Source organism: Polyodon spathula, chromosome 16 (genome assembly GCF_017654505.1).
Source record: "Polyodon spathula isolate WHYD16114869_AA chromosome 16, ASM1765450v1, whole genome shotgun sequence".
Lineage (NCBI taxonomy): Eukaryota > Metazoa > Chordata > Actinopteri > Acipenseriformes > Polyodontidae > Polyodon > Polyodon spathula.
Window position 1 is genome coordinate 3,985,618 of NC_054549.1, and position 25,432 is coordinate 4,011,049.

Sequence of the window (25,432 nt, forward strand, 5' to 3'; positions counted from 1 at the left end):
AAATATAGTAGTAGCAGGCTTTTAATGGTATCTGTTATGGTAACATCTTCCTTCTGATTTGGATCAGGGGGGGTTAATCTGGGGTACGCTTAACAATTCAGAAATGGGAAAAAAAAACCAAATAATACAACCCCCATCCCCTGTGCATAAATATTTCATTTTTGCTTCATTTGCAGGCGCGGTTGCATTTTTTATTATTTATCCCCCCCGCACTACCATAGTCCAGTGTTGTATTTGCCAGAGCATTGGCAGGAGGAGCCAGTGGTCTACGTTTTATTCCACTGCACAGTTAGAGGGGTTCCCCGCTGCTCAAGACCGACCAAAGCAGCCAGGGTAAAAGAGACGAGAATTGGCTGATTCAGACATTGATGTGTGATTGTTCAAGAGCGCTCCTGCAACCCAGCGACTTTTAGCCCATATGTGGAGTATTAAAGCAGGTTTATGAGCGGTAGCTAGTCCCCACTGAATAAAAAGTTTGCAAGAACATCATCTTTAAAGAGATATTTTCAGGTAAGTTTGCTTTTATATATATATATTTTGGTAATAAGTATATATACTTATTAAGAACCGGCGTGGTGCTATATTTTGCGGTACAAGTTAAAACGTGGTACACCGTGTACGGTACTTGTCCTTGCATGGCAAATTTCTTGTCACTAGATTTTTTAAAGCAAACCCTTTTCAAGTTTGCTGACTTTCAACTCCAGTATTCAGAACTCGATTGCGAATTTGTTTTATTTTTTTCAATAATGTTTTATTTTTTTCATAAACGTTATGATTAAAAAAAAAGAATAATTAAACCCAATTTGTATTCATTTTCTTTCTTCTGTGACTTTTTTATTTAACCAGTCTGTTGATACCATGCAGTTTATCATGCTTTTCCATGGTTACTCTAGTTTGCCATGTTAATGTGGTACCATGTCTCGCTATTCTACAATATTCACCTATACTATACTGTTCTTTCACCATGCTTTATTACACTTTGCTTTTTTTAATTAGCACTCCCTCACAATGTGCATGCAAGACAGGTTAATGCACATTTCAGACAGGCAAGGTGAGTAACAGCAAACATCCTGGAGCAAACTAAGACCGGTTTGAGCAGTTTTCCCTGTCCACACTGTTCCTTTAAACCAGATTAACTGCCATTAAACCGGTTTAGAAGTTCTAAATACGGTTAGCGTCCACACTACGCAGCGTTTAGTGTCATACTCAGGATATTAAGGAGTGTATGCGTTTGTAAACTCGGAGCAAAAAGACGCACAGAATGAGCTGTCTTGTAGTTCGGCCAAAGCTGTTGTGATTTACAACAGGTAGCATCTTTACAGAAATGGCCACAAAAAATGACTCAGATTCCTCTGCCTTCCAAAGACCGCACTGTACACACAATTGCCAGAAACAATGAGAAATTTGAGCTCTGCCTTTCAGCTAAACTCTGAAATCAGCGGTAGATCTACCCATTTTGTGCAGAATTGTGCTGAAAGCACTGGCCAAAAAGACACGAGTCAACTTAATATTTACCATCGTTTTTTAAACTAACAGAAATATGTGGCGGCTGTAATGCAGAAAATATAAGTGCAGCTATATTCAGTTGTTTGGAAAATTAACAAAATGATGTTCCAGTACAGAAAATAATATGGTTTAAATCAGACAGTGCGTCAGTAATACAAGCACAGCATTATGAGAGAGGCTGTGTTTATTTTATATTATAATTAACTGTACGTAAGACTAACGGACAAAATATATGATCATGTCTAGTAAAGTCAGTATTTTGTAAGGTGTCCCTCATAACACGACTCAGCCGACCCCTGCATTTGATATGTGTTGTTTAGGTTGAATGACCGCAATTATATCTGTGGCCAAAAGTTTTCCAGCACCCTATAGAATTAACCAATGTTGCTATGTCCAGTGTAAGCTGTTGAATATAATGTTACGTTAACATATTGAATTACGTACTGCTTTGTAGTTTTTTTTTTCATATATAAAAACTGACATGAAATACTTCTGCTATTATGGCTTCCAGTAGACTTTTGCGATATAATTTTGTAGTTTATTTGAGTAAATGGTGTTAAATAAAATATCTAAATTATGCTCATGTAGTTTTTTTTTTTTTTTTTTAATTACGCTATGTCTCAGTCCTAAAATGACATTCAAAGCTTTTGGCCATAGCGGTAGTCGGTAGATTGATTGACATGTGATATGTGTCATTAAGTTTTAATTCCGTGCAGTGTTCCGGTGGAGATGAGCTGCGTTGACCACGTAAACACCACCATATTACTAAAAAAAAGTATAGCTATCTCATAAAATTATCTAGTAAAGTATTTCCATTGCATTTGTGCGCATAATTTATCGTATAGGACACATTTTTATCCACCCATATTGAACATATATATTTTTGTTCGCTGACATGAATTAACCGAATTTGGCCTGTTTCCATCACAGACAAGTTTTTTCTAATACTGATGAGTTTTAGAGCATTAAAAAAGTTTAATGGAAACATAGCTTGTGTCTGACCACAGCTAACTGCAGGTACAAACAGCAGACAAACAGAGTTTGGAGAGTGTGCATAGGCGACATTTTACACCAGTGCATCTTTATCTGAATAACCACTAGTGTTGGGTGGGAACCAGCAATCCTGGTCAAATGAACAGATTAGCAGGTATCAGGAGCTGGCATTCTACCGAGGTCAAACCTAGGTTTCACGCTGTAGCTGACAGTAGTTATATGACTGCATGGTATTTACTATTCAACCTCCATATTAGGATTAGGACTAAGCATGTTGCATTGAGTGTGAATGGACTGGTGACTGTGTAATCACAGACAGTGTCTTTGAGTTCCAAGCGGTTCTTTTTGCTAACTGGGTGTGAATGAAATGATGTCAGGGTAAGACAGTGACTGAAGAAAGATTAGGATCACAAGTAAATATATACTGCACTGGCATGAGTTCTCCTCAGCACAATGCCCTACTATCTTACAGTTCTGTGGAGATATGGTGTTATGATCAAAGGAGCATGGAAACGACCTGTCATTTTGAATCTTATAAATGCTTGAACTTGACATAAGGAGATACCTGTATGAGCAGCTCAAGTTGTAATATCAGTGTTGTAGTTAGGTTGTTCTTGAAGTTAGCCAACAATAATTCTTTGCTTACCTTTGAAATTATGTTGGCGGTCCCCTCTTATCGCTTCCTGTTGCATAGGCTCCAATTCCATGGGTGCTGCGGGGCTCAAGCACCCATGGGTGCTCAGCACCTGATAAAGGTTATTAATGATCTCTCAAGTTAAAAATGTTGCCCTGAAATCTAAGACATGGCTAAAATGAAAAGGTCCAGCTCGCTTCCACAATGCATTTTTCAGTCCCTGCCAGCACAGTTCTGTCAGACTGCAGTGTGGATGCTTGACAATCAGAAATATTGTAGCTGCGTGTGTTTCATCCTGCGTTGCAGAACACTCATTCTCCAGCCTCAGAAGACTTCGGTCATCAATGGGACAGACGAGGCTGAATCCTGTTGCTGTCCTTAATGTCCAACAAGACCTGACCAGATGTAAATAAGATTGCTGACCATTTCATCCCGAGGGCTACAGTGAGGCATAATGTCTTTAAACTGGGACATTAGTGAAGAGCGTGTGTGTGCATTACATTTCAAAGCACCCACTAGCTGAAGCAAGTCGCTGCCTCTACTCTATTGCCACTGCCACTTTGGATCAGGTTTCTTATTGTTTTGCTGGTAATACACTGCTGTGTACTAGATTGTCCTGGCACTTAATGATAATAAATGCAATTTGAAAGTACTCTTTAAGGAATGTATTCCTCTCCCCAATCAAAATACCCACGGTGGCAGGTTGTTGTGGCAGGTGTTTATTATTATTATTATTATTATTTTTATTATTATTATTATTATTATTATTATTATTATTATTATTATTATTATTATTATTATTATTATTAGTTACCAGTATCCAAATCTGTCAACTGAACAAGTTTTAGCCCTTTCCACACCATTACCTAAGTGTTCAACTTGTACCTAACCAGCTTTTTGAAATACAATAACACGATGAAGGATTTTTGAAATTACAATTTAAATGGAGCAAAACACTCAGACTGTGTCTGTGACTGTTCCAGTGGCAATGACATCATTCTGAATCTTAAACAAATGTGTATGGCTGGCAGCTGCCTCTGTGTTTTAAACACATCTGTTATATACAGTCAGGGTATCTATTACCCAGATACATCGCGTTTTACAACCCTTGTATTAAGAATGTAATCAATTTCCTTTTATAAGTATGTAACAAATTAATACATTTACCGGTCACACACGATTTCAATGTTACAATGTACTTGGCATTTTTTTTTTTTTTTTGGAATAGCAAATCATTCTGTCTTTATTATTGTGCAGGTTACACAGCGCTTCCTCCAGAAAAAGACAAGCTATGGTAATGTATTCATTAAACATTTTTAGAATCTGTCATCTTTAGTTGCTTTTGTGCATTTTCATTTGCAAGTAAACTGTGACATTAGGCCCTTATCGAGCACTATGTTCTGCAATTTTGAATACTGACTTTGGATACTGTTTTTATTCTGAAACAGTTAAACATTCCAGACAGATTGCTGTAAATATCCCGCTGACCCTGCCAAATAAAACCTTCCATGAACGATCTACCATCATCATGATCCATCTCTTGTGATATGTCAGATACAAGCAAAAACATAAGACAAATAAAATGGGAACAGTGCCAAAGAAAAGAAAAATATGCACTAAAATATGCATCTCCCTGTACAGTTCCTCACACCCAAGCCATATTTTTTCTTTCCGTACAAAATGTGTGTGTATGTGTGTGCGTGTGTGTGTGTGTGTGTGTGTGTGTGTGTGTGTGTGTGTGTGTGTGTGTGTGTGTATGCAGGGCAGGGGGTTGTTTGGATGATAAGGGGGCAGGTTACAATGTGCTCACCTACATACAAGTCAAATCAGATGAAATAATCAAATATGCGTCACACTCGTTTAACCGTGTCTGTGGCTATTGTCTGCTCACAGTTGCTTTGTAAGGTTGTGTTAAAGCTGCAATGTTGGCGATCTAGTTTGATCATATCTTTTTTAAAACATGGTTTCACCTGTGTAGTGAAGGAAACTAAAATGAAATTGAAAAGAGAATCTTCTAAGGTACCAGTCTTGGCGATCACCAATTCATTTTTGGGGGATAACATGGCAGTACTTTAGATTACAAGGCATATATGACCATAAAATTACATGGTAATAAAATGATAACTGCCGATGGTTTCTGCTCTTATATAACTAGCAATGGAGTTTATATTTACATGGAAATGGCCTGATTGTCTTGTTATTACATCAGATAACAAGATGTTCACAAGGCTATTTCCATGTAATTACATGGCAGCATCGACGTTATTACCACAGCACTTCATATCCCATAATCTAAAGCATACCAATAGACAATTATAGAGAGATTGCATTGAAGCCATCATTGGCATCTCTTGTGGAAGAGACTCCACAGAGCAGGAGTGTATCCTGGACCTTGAAGAGGGGAGGGAAATTGTTTGTGCCGCAGGACACCCTCCCCACTGAAAACACAATGAAGAACAGTTTGGAGAGTTTACTGAGTGAGAGATTCCATTGGTGGCAACACATTTGGCTTTCCTCCTAGTTAAATACAGTGCAGGCTTTGTGCTCTTACTGAGAACAAAGTGGAGAGCTCTAGGCAGATAGCTGGAGAGGAAGCAGTCAAGGGCGCAGTTTAAGTTTAGAAACCTTTCTGTATGTTTGTCCTTGTGTACAGCAGTTCTCATGCAATGAACCCCCTCATATCACTATAGCACAAACAGCACAGTTGGGTCTGCTCCTATTATCTTCCTATGTTTGTATTACTTTTTAAAGTCATCCTTTGAAAATGTAGTTTGTTATAGTGAATTGTCAATATTAGACAGCTGGCAAGCCCACAGACCACTGACTGTATACTTATTATAAACCCATCACGACAAAATAATGTTTGGTTTGACATTATTCTTAATACAACATGACAGAATTCTAGCTGCCCTAAAACCTTGAAAGCACATAATACTAACAAAATCAGTCCATATATTGTCGTCATTGTGTAGGTTTTCACATTTTTTCTAATGGAAAGATATCATTAACATGAAATAGATTTTTTTAAAGCTGTTAGAGGAGAGAATTTCTGAAAGACCCCTTGCAGATTCTTCAGTGCTACACTTTCGCATCACCACAACACATTTGAAGCGATTTAGGGATATTTTTTCAATGCCTTTCCTTCAGTTCTACCAAGAAAGGAGAAAAACACCTTGCAATTTTACAAAAGCTAAAAGCAAACAACTAAGCTATATATTTTAAGTTTTGCTTTTAATTTTGTAACATTGAAAAAAAAAAAAAAGATTTCTCCTTTAAAAAAACAGGAGTTAATTAAAGACTGCAGTAAAACACCTTGAAAATACAGATCTTAATATTTAAACGCCCTACAGACTGGGTGCCAGCCCAGACCTTTGCTGTCCACGTGCCCAGGGTGTCCCTACACCCCCATTGACTGTGCTATGGCAGGTGTTTCTACATTGCCTCTGATCTCCTGTAGACCCTGTCATCATAGATCAAACCCTGTCCTTCACTGGAAAGAACAGTCAATTTGTCCACTTGTTGTACGTTAAAGGTGGATATCAAGTTGATTTAACCAGAACTTGTAATGCTGTACCCACCCAGGATCTTCACACAGGATCAAACACAAATATTTACAGCGAAGCATTTCAGAACATTGCATATTTGGGTTTTTTTTGGTAGTCTGTTTTATCTTTAGATTAGTGTTTTTTTTTTTTAAAGGTGCTGTGCGCCATTCTTTATTAACTATTGTTGTTTTAGTTTTTTTTAGATGTTTCCATTTAATTTTGAGTAGCATAAATAAGTCTTCAATTGATATGAAGTTCATTACATGCTAACAGACAGACAATAGATATGCAATTGGGGTGCTTTGTAGACCTTTCATTGCAATTCTGTATTCATATTCCATATGCATGTTGAGTTTATTGAAACTTAGATTGGTAGTTTCCTACTGGAACAAATATTAAGACCCAGGAGGGATCTTCTATTTTCCCATTATTTAGTCATTTAGCAGACGCTTTTATCCAAATCAGCTTCCAGAGACCTTGGGCTGAACTATTCAGTCACTTCCAATAGGACCTCTGTGTTACATCTCACCCGAAAGAGCTGGTTGATCTCAAAACTGTCCAGTCGAGTCTTTAAGGATCCCAATGATTCATCGTCGAGTACCTGGCTGGGTAACCCATTACATGCTGTAGCATTTCCTTTTAGAAGATGGCCTTCTATAGTGACCTCATTTTCAGTGTGTGAAACCTGCTGGTGAAACATTGCATTTTAGTGGCAATCTGTGGCAAACCAGTTTCTAGTTAGAAGATGTAGGACAGGTTAATTAAACTGCATATATCATTTACCTCAATTTTATTGAGGGGAATACCGCAACATACTTTGCCATTTTTTTTAGCTTGGTATAAATTATTCCTCATCCTGGGACTCCAGATGTTTGAGCTGCAGACTTGCCTGCAGGGTGCTTTGCTCTTGCAAGAATCTGAGGCGTCATACTTTTTCAGTTTTGTTTTTGAATAATTGGTGATGCTAGATAAACTAACAGCGCTGCTAACAATGAGAAATGGTATGCAGTAGATTACAAGTAGACTTTCTACAGTAAACATATTTGGTTGAAAGGGCGAATATACTGATTAAACATTGGGCTGTGTGTTTTAATAGCTTAAACATAACTGACTTTATAAACACAACATACTGTGGCTGATATTGTGATATTATAAATGGAATCTCTACTGCAGTAAAAAAAAAAAAAAAAAAAAAAAAAAATACAAAGGCTCCCATTCACAGGTGATTTGTTTATTGTTATAACAATCTGAGATTGTGAGTGCTTCTTCCACGACCATTAGAAAGGCATGCACAAATTCCAAATTAATTCAACTTGTCGTTTGCAAGGTGTAAGTTGAGAGCAGTCATAGAAACACAAGAAAACGTACTGTATGTAAACAGTATGTGTGCTGATGGGTTATTTACCTGTGTGCTGCAGTAGCTAGCAGATTTCATGCTAATCCCTGTTAGGTATTATCTAGCTGTGCTGTGACACTATGTCTGGGGCTGGTTAATGACAGCACACTGGGAGGAGGAGGTTGTTGAAGCTGTTGGGAGTCTGCACGGCTGGGGAGATCTCTGTCTCGCACTGATTAAAGACCCCCTGGCCCCCTTTCCCCCCTCACCCATGCCAGCATGTTTTCTCTGGGGCCGCAGGAGGTCGGAGTTCTGCTCACCACGATGTTCTCCGGTATCCTCTTCTTTGTGGTTCTGGGTTTGCTCTGCTTCTTCACCAGCAGACTGGCTGTGAAAATCAGTTTTTAACAAAAAAGCTTTACAATTCCAATGCAATACAGTACTGTGATATTCTATTTCTGGTTAATTCACAGTTTACTCATGAATAATTTCTGTTAGTTCAGGCTTAGGTTGTGGGGCCAGGGTGAGAGATCCCCGGTAATGTGTAATGGCTACAGTGGCAAGTCCAAGCTGTAGGCAGGGTGGTTTGTAACCCAGATAGGCATGTATCAGTGAAGGGGGATAATCAGTTGTGCTCTGATTACTTTGTAACTGCAGTCTAACCTGTTTAAGTGTATTATCTATTTTCTCATGAATATTTACACACTTAGCAGAGTATACATCTGTGATCCAAGTTCTTGTTGTTAAATAATACAAAATGCATTACGCTACAGTATTTACCATTTCTTTAAGCATTCACTTAATGCAAGCTGACAATTAATTATTTTACTTGAATAAGAAAACACATAACCATCAGTTTATAACCATTTTTTTAATATACATGTGTACAGTGAATGGCAAACAATGCACATCGATGCACAGTCACAAAATAGCCCTTTTTACTTTCAAGAATTATAGGGAAATAACTGTTTCTTCAGTGTTGTATGCACGTTGCAGACAATTAAGCACTCATTCTGAAAGCTGCGTTCGTTCTCGTCTCACATCTGCATGTCATTTTACCCGAACTGAAAACTCAACAGAAATCATTATAGACATACCTTTATTAACAAACATTGTGCTCATTTTAGCACATCATAGTCCTTCACAGCCTCTTAATGAAAAGTCTTTCCTTTTTTGCAGCCTCTTTAAAGCAGGAATGTATTGAAAGCGTTCACATTCCTGACACCGGGGCCTGTGCCTGTTTACATCAGTGTACAATGCACATGTTCAGCTAACTGTATGACAAGTATAGCCGCTATACAGTAGTATACACTTACAATATCACAAAGTAAATGTAATGATGCAGCATTGGTGATGGTTTTTGTATTTTGGAATTGAATACCCTTAGTTAGGCTGGATATACAATGAAACGATATAAACTTAAGTGTTCTGTGTGCGTGTTTTAAGTGTCCAGTTTGTGAGCGTGTCGAGAGCAGCCCACGTTTATGAACTTACTGACCACTGCCTGCATAGCTCATCCCCTTTTTACCTTGCTCAGCTTTTATCTCCTTATGTCCCTGGACACCAGCCCAGGTCATCGAGGCTGCTGGTGTTCAAGATTTAAACAGGACAGATTTGGTGGCTGTTCTTTTGGCTGTGTGGTCCCAACCTGGTTTTGGAATTCGCTGACTGAAGGGATTACAGATAACTGTTCTACTTTTGTGTGTAACAGCTTAAGCCAGAGCAATGAAGTGTGTCTTGAGTTTGGATCATAACGTTGTTTTTCTCACGAGCTTTTACTGTTAAGTGCTATGGCTCTCTCTAAGTGTATGTATGCATGTATGTATGTATGTATGTATGTATGTATTATATTATTATTATTATTATTATTATTATTATTATTATTATTATTATTATGAGAATATATAAGAAAGAAAGAAGTGCATACATCAACTTGGTGTGACAAATTAACTGACGCTCATTTAAGAAATTTATAGGACTGCTCCAACACAAGACTGTGACTCTTTCAAGATGGTGGGATGAGCTGCTGCAGCTCCTGACATGCTTGCTGAAAGAAAAGGGGAGGTAGAAGCCTGAGACCGTGGCCTTCAATGAGATGAGAAAAATAAACATTGAATTAAATAAATAGACTAAGGATTGTTTTTGTAAGACAAATCTGGAGCGCCTTGTAAGAAGCTTTCATATTTAATTGTGTCGTTGTGTGTAATGCAGCGTGACACATTTTCCAGATCCTCTGGTTCACCCAAACCTCCCCTGATGTACTATGAAGCAGAAATTCATATGCCGGATTTCAATCTGCCAGACTTAAACAGACACTCTGTGCTGGTTAGTGGTGGTGCATTAGCTAAAGTAGTTTAGAAAAGGACAAAACAATCCCATTACAGCATGCCATTATAAAATGTTACCCAGAACTATCACTAACCAGAACTATCAGTGCGTTTGGAATAACTGTAACCCAAGTACAAGGTTAACTGTGGTAATCGTCGTTATTTTGGCTATTAAATCTTGCTTTGCTGCATGATTCAGATCCTATTATAATGACCTTTATAACAGCTCATGCAACTCAATAGCACATAATCCTGAGCTTCAACAGCCGGGGTCAGGGTTAGAGCTGAGCCTCTGTCTGTCTGTCTGTTTATTTGTAATGCTTGCTTTCTGTCTGTGTGCTTTCTTGTTTTTAATGAACTAAGCTTAACAGTTCAAACTGTAACAATCTTTTACACGATTGCGAAATGGCTTCCCTGAATCAGATTTCCATTTACTCCTCTCTCAATAGCACTAGCAATGTCATCACTAGCCCCCTTTTTGTTTTTGCTTATGTTTCACTCTTGAGTGTGGAATGTGCCGATATTTTAAAGACAACGCTGTAGAAATAAGTTTCTGCTGCTGCCTGGTCCCTAATCACTTCATGTGTTCTAGTTCAATCTCACTCAAGTGGTCGAGCAGCAATCCGACCCTGTGTCCTAGAACAGGACTCATCACTCAGTAAAGAACCAACAATTGTCGGCACAGTCAGAGGGTTAGAGAATGGGCTGGAGCGATTACCAGGCCTGCGGTGAAATGAGGTCGCCATTTAGTTTTTTGGTTTTTCATTTTTTGGGGTTCAAAAACATTTTTCTTGGAAAGTGGCACTGGAGAAATTGGAACATAACCAGAATATATCTTTGTTCCCCTCAGCTCGGAATCCAACTGAGGTCCTGGAAGTGAAAGGCGACTGTTAACTCCACCATACCACCTAGTGGACTCCTTATCCAGTGGTGCGTGGCATAGAAAGGACAAAAACAACTGCTAATAAACAACAGACGGATGAATAAAGAGAATACCTATCATCCACATTTCCTAATATCACATTTCTTAACTGTTTATTATCCTATTATGTGTTTTCTGAATGATTCACTACAGTGTGTGCGTCGTTGCCCACAACTATGAAGGCACAAAAAAACATTATAAAATGCATGAAATTGAATGAAATGCTGTGATGCAGTAAGAAGAGCCTTCTGCAAGGGTAGAGACGAATCCCCTCTGAAGATCAAAGCTTGTCTTGGTCAAAATCAGTTAAGGACTTCGGGCCTAATAGATATTCACGATTTCTTTGATAGTCAAATGCTGACAGAAATTAAACAGGATTGTAGAAGTAAATGTATGATAATTCACTGTCATGAATTAATTTTTTCTTTACAATCTCAAAATCTTGATCTCTTCGGCCGCGGTGACAGTTACTGTACCGCTCCGAGCTCGGTGGTCGAAGGCATTTGACCTGCGGCTTCGTGCCTCACAACGCACCCAGGAGTGCGGAAGATATGTCTCACTGCACACCCTGTCCCGAGTTATTGCTTACATACCTAGGTCACGCATGTGATACGTCAGCGCTTAACCCTGGAGATTGAGAGGCTGGTTATCTGCTTTTTGCTGCAGCAGTAAACAGTTTTAATGCTAATCCCTGCTAGGTATTATCCAGCTCTTCCACTGAGCCCACTTCATTTCTGGGGTGAAATAAGGACTGGGAGGTGCAACAAGAAGCTGTTAGAGTCTGTAGCACTCAGTAACTGACTCACCACGCAGACCCTTCTCCTGATTCCACTGCATCACCATGTTTAATCTGGAACCTGTGGAGGTCGGATATGTGCTGTTCTCGATCTACGCTGCTATCATCACTGTCGTGATTGTCATTTTGGCCTGGGCCACCATGTGTAGAAAACCTGTGAAGCAGTAACCTCTTGATGACCCCTGCACTCACGAGTGTGTGTGTGTGGGGGGGGTGGGGGTAATGGAGCGCAATGTAGGTCAGTCCATCGCTATTTATTTATATATTCGTTTTTGTCGAAGAGACTGAAATTTTAGAAATAATTGAATGCTTGATGCTTGATTAAGAAAAAGCTCGGAGGAATATTATCAAATGGTACTTTTTTCCATGTGATTGTGCTGTGTCAGAAATGTAAGTTTATTTTATAAAATGTATCTTATTTATTTTGACATGTTTGAGTAGTTGATATGGTGATATCTTGCTTTTCAATGTAATTCGGTTCATTCACAGTTCGACTGTGTTGACAGTAACTTGTACTTTACTGTGTAATGTCTTTCAATGTTTTATCGATAGTTTTTATGCTGATGTGCCTAAAACATGAATTTAAAAAACAAAAATGCTGCATTAACCTAAACCTGTACCATAGCGGTCTCTCCAGGACCACAAAGCAACAATTAAAATGTCATCAGCCCGTCAGACTTAATCAACCTAATCAAGCTTTGTACAAAGTTCATTGGTTGCAGTTGTTTAAAAAAAATAAAAAATAAAAAAAATCATTAAACTAGTGTATTACCCAGAAAAATGTTAACCAGCATACTGTAATTTTAAGAATATAACATATTTTTACAGCCCTGTGTATAACTCATATGAAGCATCTTATATACTACCATAGCAAAAACATAGTTTACGATATAGAATACTATAACCCAAGTATACAGCACACCTCAAATATAACAAGTAACCCGTATATAACTTGCAGCAATACTAAGAGTGCACCTTATACTCTAAAGATTATGGTATTAGACCTCTGTCAGGTATTGATATTCTTCCATTTGTGTTCTTCCATCAGAGTAGAGCATATTTTCCACAAATATTTCTACACTTAAATGGAGTAAACACTTAAGCGGATTGGTGATCTGCGATTGCAGTTCTTATAAAATATTACTGTACTGGTAACAAAATACATTACAGTGCTAAGGGTTAACTGTTCCTTTGATTTGATTATTATTTTACTTGAATAACAAAACACAGTTTATAACCTATTTTATTTAAATGTACAATGAATGAATTTCAAGAATGAAATGGAAATCATTTTTTCTTCAACGGTGTACATACTTTGCAGACAATTTACCATTTTCATTCTGAAAGCTGTATTCATTCTCATCACACATCTACGTGCACTTGAAAATTGAACAGAAATCATTATCAAGGCACCTTTAACAAACGCTGTGTTCATCATAATCCTTCACAGCCTCTTAATGAAAAGTCTTTCAGTTGCCTTTTTTTGCAGTGTGGTCATGTATTGAAAGCGTTCACATTCCTGACACCTGTGCCTGTTCACATCAGTTCACAGTGTTCAGCTAACTGTATGAAAAGTATCACTGCTATACAGTAATATGCACTTACAATATTACACCTGAACTGGGTCAATTTAATGATGAAGCATTGGTAATGGCTTATGCTTGTAGTGGGGTAGACTGTACCAGTTCTGGGTCATACCATTGTGACTGACATATCAAAATATGACAATCCTGCCACTGTGGTCTTATTCAGCCAGTCTCATCCCACTGTAGATGTAGACATTACTACTGCACTGCCATTGTAGATCAGTTGGTAAGGGTTATAAAATGCAGGAGGCAAGGGGAGGCGCTGTACAGAAATAGATGGCATGAAGGGGCTAACAGTAATGAAGGACCTGTAGATATGGTATGTCTTTACATAACTCGGAATTGTAATCCCCTCTAAATATTGACTCACTGCATGGAGCAAATCCTATTAAAATGTCCTTGACACACTAAAATAACACAATCCTTGTTTCTGAAGAACAGGATCAGTGAGAGAACCCAGATCTGTCTGGGTTGAGCTTTGTGTTCTTTTTTTTAAGGGTCTATAATTTGCAACTAACACATTGGCCGATTACTCATCCATTTTTTTTTGGAGGTTTTCCCTAAATATTTTAGATGTAAATCAGAGCATTCCATATCCATATGGTACAGGTTAGAAGTAAACCTACGTACAACAACAAAAAATAATAATAAAAAAGAAAGTTTTTTAGGAGTTTTCTCATTTCTTTTCTGAAATCAGCGATACCACCAATTTCATGTTGTGCTAATGCGGCATGGCTCTGTGTTTCATAGAATGGACTTTTTTTTTTAAAAAGGTGCTATGTGGCTAGCGATGCTATCATTTCTAATTTATTCCTAAGGATAGTCCATCAAATGTTTCCATCATATTGTAAAAACCCAAGGAGGTCGTGTACCCTCCTTTTCAATACCTTACTGGCATTGTAACTGATGTTAACCATGCCTCTTGCTCTCTCCAGCTCAGAACTCTTGTGTTGCCTCAGCTGACAAGCTTGTGTTAACGCTGTGGTTTTGTTTTCCCTTCAGGGTACAGAATGAACGGATCTTCAGATAGTAATTAGAGTTGCTTTGAAGAATATATACATTTTGCACTAAACGCTTTAGGAAGTTGACTGGTTGAGGACAAGATGAATGGAATAGCGCTACTCTTCTTTTCCAGCTTTGCTTACATCTGTGCAACAATTCCACAATTCCCTGGTGAGTTTCTGTCACATTTCTTTCAGCATTTCTGTGACTTTAACTGGCAAAGGCAAACTTAGAGAAGACAATATTAACGGTATAAAACTAGCAAGAAATCTCACAGAATATATTGTAACTGCAAGTTGTATTACAATGTTACAGTTCCTTTAATCCTCTTAGTAAGTTTGCTTTTGCCCTTCCGAATTAGGGTTTTGTAAAATGAATGGCTTCTAGCACTTTGAGATAAAGATCTTCATAAATATGCCTTAACGCTTACTGAAAAAAAAAAAAAAAAATACATGGTGATACCATTGTAATGCCAGAAACATTGAAAGGCTATTGACTTCTGATCTGCTTGCAACAATTGTTCCCAAGTGTGGAACCCACCTAGCTGTGGCACAGAACATCTGCACAAATCTACGTTTCTCACAAAGCATTTTCAGACAAGGAAAGTGCTTTAATTGACTGTTTAATTCAGTCCTTGGGGAAACTGAGGGGTCTGTTCCGTGATTGGAGAGCTGTTAAAACCTCTCACATTCTAAATTGGAGTGTGATCAGACCACCGTTAAGGGAGTGTGTGTGTGTGTGTGTGTGTGTGTGTGTGTGTGTGTGTGTGTATATATATATATATATATATATATATATATATATATATATATTACTTTACATTCATTAGAGAAAGTTGATAACTCCATGCAATGTTTTTCCAGATATAATCAGTGCTGGAAATATAATTAAAACATCTTATTTTCATTTACTACTCAGCTTGAAATGGAAATATCAGTTACTTCTTTTGTTATATAAATATAACTAGCTAACTCAAAACATCTGCCTCACTGGTTCTACAGTTAGGTATTTTTAGTTAAATAGCGAAGGAACTAACTATCATATGCCGTGCAATTCCGAGTTAACTATTTTTCCATTTCAGTCTCATAACTGAAATGTAAACTACTTTACCATATCCACCTTTCTTGAACAAATATAGCAATGAGTCCCTTACAGTGTGTTGATACTACCAACTCTCCAGCACAGCAGGCTTGTCTTTCTCAATACCTTAACACACATATAAAATCAAGACAATAAAGAGAGCAATACAAGCTGGAAAACAGAAAAGTGTCTTGACCGATTCACAACGTCAGAAAATAGCACTGTTTTGAAGGCAGTGTGTGCATAATATTGGACCAGTTCAGTGCTAACTCTGCACTGTCAGGATACTCATTCGTGTGTTTACTTGCTGCTTTTGTTCCAGAACAAGAGAAAGACCCCAAATTCTGGAGAGACTGGGCTCAGAGAACTCTCACGAAAGCTCTTTCCCTGCAACGCCTCAACACAAACGTCGCGAAAAATGCCATCCTTTTTCTGGGTGACGGTAGGTTCTACTGACTTTAACACTGAGCGACGCTTGCATTGTGAAAATGAAGCCTTTGGCGTAGAGCAAGTTGTTTTCTGAAGCTGGAGACCAGGGTTCGATCCTCAGGCATTACATTCTATTATTATTATTAATTTTTTAGCAGACGCCCTTACCCAGGGTGACTTACAGTTGTATACAAAATAAAGTACATATCAAGAATTACAGTACAATTAAGAGCAAGATACAAAATACAATGACTTCAGCCCTAATAAGAGCAAATACAAAACTCAGTACCATTTAATTCAAGAGCAGATAACAGTGTTGATAGTTATGTCAGGGTTAGAGACGAGTGCAAGTGAAATACAAAATACTACAGATTGGGTTGAGTGCAGGATTAAATACAGTAAAATAGGGAGCAGATAAGAGCAAGTTAAAGTTCATTAAAGACAGAGTACTATATTGTACAGAAGGGAAGAGTTGAGTTTTGCAGGTGTTGTCTGAAGAGGTGTGTCTTGAGGAGGAGCATCAGGGGAGCGTAGAGGAGGTACAGCCAGTCTTCTAGTGCAGGCGAAGAGGAGAGGTTGGGTGGGAGTGTAGGGAGCGATGAGTTTCTGGAGGTAGCTGCAGTCTGGTCAAGGCATTGGTAGGTGAGTACAAGAGTCTTGAACTGGATGCGAGCGGTGATCGGGAGCCAGTGGAGTGAGCGGAGCAGTGGAGTAGCATGGGAGAAGCGAGGCAGAGAGAACACCAGGCAACAGCGGAGTTCTGGATGAGCTGGAGTGGACGGGTAGCGGACCCAGGGAGGCCGGCCAAGAGGGAGTTGCAGTAGTCTAGGCGGGAGAGTACCAGGGGCAGGACAAGGAGTTGCGAGAAGTAGATGGTGAGGAAGCGTCAGATTCTTCCTATGTTGATCAGGAAGAATCGGCAGGTGCGTGCTAGAATGGAGATGTGCTGGGAGTAGGAGAGGCAGGGGTCCAGGATTACTCTGAGGTTCTTGGCTGAGGAAGAGGGAGAGAGTGTGGTAGATTCGTGGTAGACTCCAGAGGTACAGAGTATTGTTTCAATTACTGTAAACCCCTGGATAACTTTGTCCTTTTTACATTTTTCTTAATATTAGTCATTTAATTTAGTGATTTAAATGGATGCCTCTCAAGCGAATGACAAGCGGTGTTTTATTTGTTAGGTAAATAGAATCCCTTTGCAGCTGTACTTCTACTTCTTAAGGTAGTAATTCTCAAACTTAGGTATTTGAACACAGTTTCAATGAAATACAAAAAAATATATATATATATATCATTCTTTTTTTTTTTGTTTTGGGCCCCCCATTCAAAAAAAGGTTCAAACAGTTTGAGAAGGAACATGCTGTGGATTATGGTATGGGGACTTACCTTTCCTTGAAATGTGCATCTGTAATGTGTTACATCAATGTGTAAGTGAAGTGTGGGGTTTTGCAGGCATGGGGATTCCCACGGTGACAGCGGCCCGCATTCTGAAGGGTCAGATGAACGGTTTCAGCGGTGAGGAGACACAGCTGGAGATGGATAAGTTCCCCTATGTGGCACTCGCTAAGGTATCTGCTCTCATATCCTGCACATTTGGATGGTTTCAGCTCCCAGTAACTCCAGACACAATAGTCAGGCTGCTTGGGAGAAGCAAGGGGTAGGAAGGGGGTATTTCAGACAGCATTGGGGAACACTCTCTTGCTTACATAGCTGTGAGGGGAAGCATTCCCACCACTGTGCCTGTCAACACTAAACTCATATAATGCAGTGCTTGTTTTATTGCACTTAGAATATATAACAAAGCAGAAGTTTTCTTGAAAGGTTCTTTCATACTGAAAGGAAAATGGTCTTGTTTTGTGTGCTAGTGAAGTGACCCTTCACAATGTCAACTCATTGGTTGTTAATTTCTTTTGCTTGTTTCCTTCCAGACGTACAACACAAACGCACAGGTGCCTGACAGTGCTGGGACAGCCACAGCCTACCTGTGTGGGGTGAAGGCAAACGAGGGGACTGTGGGTGTGAGTGCAGCAGCTGTGCGCTCCCAGTGCAACACCACCATTGGAAACGAAGTCACCTCCATTCTGAAATGGGCGAAGGATGCTGGTAAGGGACTGAATTCTCTTGTTCTTCCTCTGAAACAAAACAGATCTTCAGTTATTTATGCCAAAACATGTGTTTTGAAATGTTTTCTCCCTTGCTGAAAAGTCTCATTGGGATACATTATAAAATACCAGTGAATTTCTCTTAATAAACTCATCAGCAGACCAAAGTACTGCCAGACATGGCAACAGAATGGCTATAGTGCAAATATTGCACAGTGGGCCTGATTCATTAGCACACTGGTACGCATAAGAAATCAATGGATTCTAGGGTCCTCACTATGGTTCACACAGGGTCAAGGAGTTTACAGCTACAAGTTTTATGCAGTGATTATATAGAGCACCAATTTCACAGGGAGACACATCAAACCAAAGGGTTTTCCACAGTAGCAGAGGTGGTCAACTCACTTTACAACCCCTTTGTATCACAGAAGACGTGGCTGAGCAGTTAAACCTAGAACAAGTGTTTTAGTACTTGTTTTGGTTCTCAAGAGGGTGCCAATTTTACATCTGTGTGTGTGTCAGACCTCGACTCATTTCAAAAGAACATTTTAATGATCAAATGGGAGGATATAGCCACGTGAGGGCTTTGAGCAGAACAGTCACAATCTGGCAAGTTCATTAGGTAGTCTGTGAGGGTGGTTGTGCCAGAGCAAGCTGTGAAGAATTGGCATGGTAAGTGCTTTTGTGTGAGTTGTATTTTCCCAGCTGTAGGTCTAACAAGACCCTGGAGCAATGCATATAAAATATGGTCATTGCCTTCTAGTTTTGTCTTTGTATTGAAAAAATAGCTATAAAATATTAAACTGTAGCTCATCTGAAAAGCCCAATTCGAATGTTGCTTCTTTTGTATGTTTTTTTTTTTAGCTAGGGCACCTAGAGCTATTGTTTTTGGCAATCTCTAACTCTTAATAATTTATTAAGGACTTCCAGATACTTTACCCCAAGGTCAATCTCCTCTAGAACATTAGTTTAAACCAATAAACCAAGTCTACTACTCTAAACTGCTTTGCAGCTCATTTTTCTCTCACTAGGCCTCTCTGCCTGAGCTGTTTTCTTTATTTACTTCATTCTCAGGCAAATCAGTAGGCATCGTCACGACGACGCGTGTGAACCATGCAACGCCCAGTGCTGCCTACGCCCACTGCGTGGATCGTGATTGGTACTCGGATGGGGAGATGCCCCCGGAAGCAATTCAAGGAGGCTGCAAGGACATCGCGCGACAGCTGCTTGAGAACATACCCAACATCGATGTATGCTGACAATATCACCTCTGCCTTTTAAATCTTAAATGACATTCTGCTATACTGCATGTCCCTTAAACTGGGATCTTTAAAGGAATGATAACCATGGTTAAAATATACAGATTTTCCAAGTTTGGAATTCAACACACTCAAAGGGTCTATTTTAATGATCTAAACAGTGGCGGATGTAAATACCACCACTCTGTAACTCTGAACTTTAATCCAGCAGGGTTGTTCCCCTGAGGGTGCTTTATTGACCACATGCTACAAAATGACAGTGAAATTAACTTTGCGAATAAGTAAACTGGAACTGGTCTCTGCAATTTAACTCCTGAGAACTCTTGCTGACCTTACCCAGCTGAATCCTGCATGAAGAAGCTAATTAATTTGAAGCTTCCCTCCTTGAATGTATTCACAGGTGATTATGGGAGGGGGGCGGAAGTACATGTACCCCAAAAACACCCCTGACGTTGAGTACCCCGATGACCACAAAGCCAACGGCACTCGACGGGATGGAAGGAGGCTTGTGGATGAGTGGAAGAGCTCAAAGGGCAATCAGGTAGAGGGGAGATACAGTGAATTTACTGGGAATGGGCCATTTTAATTTAGCATGTTTAAAGTCCAGCGCTAAAGATGAAGACTTCCAGCTGCTTCCTGCTTTAGCTCAAACCCTCGACCGTGTTTTTTTTTTTTTTTGAATCAGGAACAGCATTTTTTTTTTGGATCTATAGCATTGTGTTTGAAATTCACATATCCTTGATTAGAGTAAAGTGGTAGATAGTAGATAATGCTTATAGGAATGTGGATTGCAAAGCCTTGGTTAATCTTACTCTATGAAAGCTTGTGAAGTGCCCATGCCGCTGATTCATTTGATTGATTTTATTTTTCTCTCCAGGCTGCTCACTATGTGTGGAACAAGAACCAACTATTAGCTCTGAATCCACCCAATGTGGACTACTTACTGGGTAGGTTGTGGTTACAAATAACTGCCTTCCATACCCTATTGAAGGCTTCTCACTCAAGTGCCTCTTTAAACTAATATTTTGGTTTATATTATGAGGGGTCTTTCACCTTTGCTTTACTGGCCAGGTGTATAAAACACAAATTGGCCATTTCTACTTTCCAACTCTGTACTAAAACCTTTATGATTAAAGCCAGTTGTTTAAAGAGCTCCATAACGTAATATCATAAATATATATTTGTTCACAGGTTAGTACTGGCATAGTCAAATTTGATTGAAAATTCGGATTGCAGAATAAAGGATTTTAATTTCTTACATAGCTATGTATTTTATATTCTTCTGATCACTTGACCCCAAACAATCCACAGTAAGCTGGTGATGTTGTTAATAGTTCTTTAGTCCACCTGTGTATAGCGATGGCATCTTTATTTGCACCTTGATTATAGGAACTCTTCAGTTTATATTCAGGACAATACGGTACCATTTGGTATGTGATAATACTGAAATTAGTGTTAAAAATGCACCAGCTGCTTGGGAAATAACACACTACAAAACTCTCTCAGAAATAGTCAGGTTTGTGTGAAACCAGTCCAAGATAGACGCCAGACCCTACTGTGGTCTATCTCTCTCTCTCTGGGGTTTTGCATTTCTGACAACCAGTTGTTTTGAATGTTCTTTTTTTTAACAAATCTACAACTTATGAAAGCCACAGAAGCCTAGGTGGCTGCCAGCGTTGTTTCTTAATGGAAAGAACTCAACAGATCGCTCATGCCAGCGATTCAGCTTTCCTAGACCACCTATTCCTTGCTGCCAGTTACAATGCACTTGCTTAGTTAACAGTTACACAGTAAAACAAAATATACACTCACAATATTACACTTGAATGGGGTAAATTTAATGCAGCATTGGCAATGGATTTTGGAACAGAATACACTTAGGCAGGATATACACTGAAACAATATACACTTAAGCGGAGTAGACTGTACCAGTATTGGACCATACCATTGTGATTGGCATATCAAAATATGCTGCCACTGTGGTCATATTCAACCAGTATCATCCCATTGAAGCTGCCATAATAATGGCACTTCTACTGCACTGTCATTGTAGATCAGTTGGTAATGGTTATAAAATGCAGGAGGAGAGACGTTGAACAGAAATAGACTAACAGCATGAAGGGGCCAACAGTAGTGAAAGATCTGTAGATGTGGTATGTCATATCTGTTTTTAACTTACCTCTACCCCTGGGCTACAATGTGGCACAATACAATGGCCTGGAAAGTTCTGAAATGTGCTGTTTTTACTTCAATTTGAAAGAGTGCACACTACTGAAAACCGATCAGTAGTAAGCCTCTTTGAAAAGACAGAAAAACAGAAGAACAAACCCACAAGGTCTTTTCAGAATTAACGGGAGACCAATTAAGCAGCAAGACCCAATGAAGTGTTCACGGATTCCCTGCAAGACACACTCAAGGAGGTCATTAGCTGACAGTCGTTGTAATAGCCACTAACGAAATGATATCTGTCCCTCATTAAGTTGTTCAGATTGTATATTAGCTAATTTTAAGGCTTCCACAAACTGGACCAAAACCCAGGCCAAACGTTTAATTTTAAAAAACTCTGCAATTCACTGCCTTCATTGCACTGGTTTAATTGCTAGTTTCATTCTTGCCTACTGTGAACAGTAGGGAGATGTGCTGAATGAATAAAACACGAGGCCAATTACAAATGCACTGGTATTTCATGCTTAATTCTACCAGTTTGGACTGACATGACCTGTATTGTTTTTTTCAGGTCTGTTCGAGCCAGTTGACATGCACTATGATTTAGAACGAGACAAGCAAATGGATCCTTCCCTGGCTGAAATGGTGGAAGTGGCTATTAAAATCCTGCAGAAAAACCCAAAGGGTTTCTACCTGCTGGTGGAAGGCAAGTGGCCAGCGAAGCAAGTCCTGTTTTCAAACGGGATTCTTCCATTCACTTCCAATTGGATAAATATTGTACAAAGATTTTGTTCAGAAAAATATGTTTTAGTTTTACTATGTATAAGGTCAGTAGTTACATTTTATATATATATATATATTAACTACTGCAGTTTTTCCTGTGCATGTGGGCTGACCTAAAAGAGTCAAGAAGCTAGTTTCTCAAAGATATTTTTTAAAAAGGAAAAACACACACAATGAAATGAATTAACCAGAAATAAACAACAGGCATGTAAATGTAAGGGCTTGTAAGTAGTCTAAAGTTGGCGTTTTTCCTTACTGAAAATAAATCTGCTGATGATAATTGAGAGTAAATAGGGTTAAAAATCAAGCCGTGTATTACATCATCGATTCTGATTCCGTGACCCTCGATTCTCAATCCATTCCATAATGGATCTGAACTGTGGAAAGCCTATTCAAAAGTTTCATAACCTTCACTTAATTAAAACGTCATGGCATTTTGAAGGAGAGTAGAAAATGGCTTTATACTCAATGGGTATACTCAATGGATGATCTGTTGTGCCCTGGCAGGCGGGCGTATCGACCATGGGCATCACGAGGGCAAGGCGAAGCAGGCTCTGCATGAGGCGGTGGAGATGGACATTGCTATCGGCAAGGCAGGGGTGCTGACCCGCGAGGAGGACACGCTGACCGTCGTCACTGCTGACCACTCCCACGTCTTCACTTTCGGGGGCTACACTCTCCGTGGAAACTCAATATTTGGTGAGTAAAAGCAGCAATCTAAAGTTGTCAAGGTAAAACCACAAAGGTTACAGTAAAGTGGTTATTTAAAGTACACAAGGACCTTTTTATTTTATTGCGTTACATGTTCCCATGTGTTGCTAAAACTGTTTACGTAAGGTGTGTGTATTGTTTTATTGTTTTGTTTATTTTTTACCACAAGATGGCTTCACACGTACCCACATGGACCTCTCAGAACTACATTTCCCATCATCCTCCTGCTCACATATGTAACTGAGATGGATTTACCAGTGAGCAGGAGGATGATAGGAAATGTAGTTTTGAGAAGTCCATGCAGGTACATGTGAAGCCATCTTGAGGCAGGGAGTACAATTTAAAAATTGATAAAAGTGGTCAAAACGTAAAAAAGAAAAAAAAAATCAATAGGAACGAATAAGGTTTGCAGTCCAGGGGCACCAATACAATACACTAAGACATTGAAAAAAAATACCATTTTGTAGTTTTACCTGAGAATTTATGCAATGTTTTAAAGTTCTGCTGAAGTCTAGATTTGTATATGGGTGTCAGTGGCGGGAAAGGAGGGGGTGGGGGTAGGCTTTTTCTTTATCCCTGTCGTGCTGGTTTAAAAGCGAGGTCTTGTCTGTCTCTGCAGGTCTGGCGCCCATGCTGAGTGATGTGGACAACAAGCCCTTCACCTCCATCCTATACGGGAACGGACCAGGCTTCAAGCTATCTAATGGAGAGAGAGAGAACATATCCAACATTGACTACAGTACGTTGCCAAATAAGACACAGGGCTCTGCTTGGTGTTTTCTGACAGCCCCGTACCAGTTGTGGCTATAAACTAGACTCACTGTAGTGAATAAGCACACCTTCAGTTCATTGCATCTGTTATTCCTGATATGAAGCATTTGGAAAACCCTGACCCTGACACTAAACACTGACATATTCATTTAGCATGTATCACTGTGCTAAGCTTACGCCATTTGTTAAGGACTGAAAATCAAACAGCTATTTAAACAGAACTAACAAGAAATAAATACGGAGCAAGTAGAAGCGATTCCATTAACCTGCTGAGTTATTTATTTATCATTAGTGTTTTGTAAGCATTCATTTAGCACGGTGGTAAATACAGCACTATTATCCAGTACAACAGTCATTACTCACCAAACATGCTAATAAGCTAACTTAAATAAAATTATTAAATAAAATAACCGGTTAACTTAAACAGTAATTGTAGAATAAACTCACAGCCCTGTTTTTATATCCCTCTTTCTCTGACCACAGAACAGAACAACTACCTGGCACAGTCGGCGGTGCCTTTGCGACAGGAGACCCATGGTGGGGAGGACGTGACCATTTTTGCTAAAGGTCCCCTGGCACACCTGCTGCACGGAGTACACGAACAGAACTACATCCCCCATGTGATGGCGTATGCCACCTGTATCGGGCAGAACACAGAGCACTGCAAAGGGGGCTACCCTGTCCCCTGCGGAGCCTGCTTCCTCACCTCCACACTCAGCAGCCTCCTCTCTCTCCTTGTTCTCAGCCTGCTGTTGTGCTTGCCCTGATACTGCTCCCTCACCTCCACACTCAGCAGCCTCCTCTCTCTCCTCGTACTGGCCCTGATACTGCTCCCTCACCTCCACACTCAGCAGCCTCCTCTCTCTCCTCGTACTGACCCTGATACTGCTCCCTCACCTCCACACTCAGCAGCCTCCTCTCTCTCCTCGTACTGACCCTGACACTGTCCCCTCACCTCCACACTCAGCAGCCTCCTCTCTCTCCTCATAATCAGCCTGCTGCTGTGCAGGCATAGGACTGGGAGTGCATTCCAACACACCTGGACATTTTAAAGCACAAATTTTTCCGGGGCTATTTTAATCGAAGCTGGAATCATTGAAAAATGCTGGATGGCAGATATTGTTGCTCCAAAGATCTGCTGTATTAAAATTTGTGAGTTATGTTTGTGCTGCTAGGACTCCTCTTTGAAAAAAACAAAAGCTGTATCCGGGGTGGCGTACCTTTCTGTCATGTTTGTTCGTTTTTCCTTACTAACTGAACCAGTCTGTGATAGATGGTGGTTTATGAGTAGGCTTGCTACTATTCAATTTTTATTTATTTGCCAAATCGAAGATTAATACCGATGTTAATTTTAGAAAGAATTTACCCTTTTTTCGATCTTTATTTTTCAATTTAAGCAAGAATGGGTGAAATCGACTTTTATGCTTTAAAAAAATACTTTTTATGCTATTGAGTCACTGGAAAGGCAAGGCAGATGGCTTGCTTCG

At 39.5% G+C, this 25,432-nt stretch overlaps 1 protein-coding gene across 5 annotated transcripts; it reads left to right on the forward strand.

The window, feature by feature from the left end:
* Positions 1 to 294: 294 nt before the first annotated feature.
* LOC121329258 (alkaline phosphatase-like) lies at positions 295 to 25,107 on the forward strand. 5 transcript variants are annotated; one of them, XM_041274763.1, is made up of 14 exons: positions 295 to 510; positions 4,391 to 4,427; positions 11,192 to 11,271; positions 14,648 to 14,818; positions 16,050 to 16,169; positions 17,606 to 17,721; positions 18,082 to 18,256; positions 19,330 to 19,505; positions 19,915 to 20,055; positions 20,392 to 20,461; positions 22,252 to 22,386; positions 22,971 to 23,162; positions 23,794 to 23,913; positions 24,429 to 25,107. In XM_041274763.1, exons 4-14 carry the CDS (start codon positions 14,749 to 14,751, stop codon positions 24,710 to 24,712), a joined length of 1,599 nt encoding a protein of 532 aa, XP_041130697.1. In that variant the 5' UTR covers positions 295 to 510; positions 4,391 to 4,427; positions 11,192 to 11,271; positions 14,648 to 14,748; the 3' UTR covers positions 24,713 to 25,107. The 5 variants fall into 5 exon arrangements, with proteins under 5 accessions (XP_041130697.1, XP_041130696.1, XP_041130700.1 ...); XM_041274762.1 differs by lacking the exon at positions 11,192 to 11,271; XM_041274766.1 differs by lacking the exon at positions 4,391 to 4,427.
* The last annotated feature ends 325 nt before the right edge of the window (positions 25,108 to 25,432 follow it).

Excerpts from the sequence above, each read along its gene's own strand:
- LOC121329258 (XM_041274763.1), top strand. The coding sequence starts at position 14,749 with ATGAATGGAATAGCGCTACTCTTCTTTTCCAGCTTTGCTTACATCTGT. Across the intron at positions 16,170-17,605 it reads CATCCTTTTTCTGGGTGACG|GCATGGGGATTCCCACGGTG; the intron begins GTAGGTTCTACT and ends GGGGTTTTGCAG. Across the intron at positions 18,257-19,329 it reads GAAATGGGCGAAGGATGCTG|GCAAATCAGTAGGCATCGTC; the intron begins GTAAGGGACTGA and ends CTTCATTCTCAG.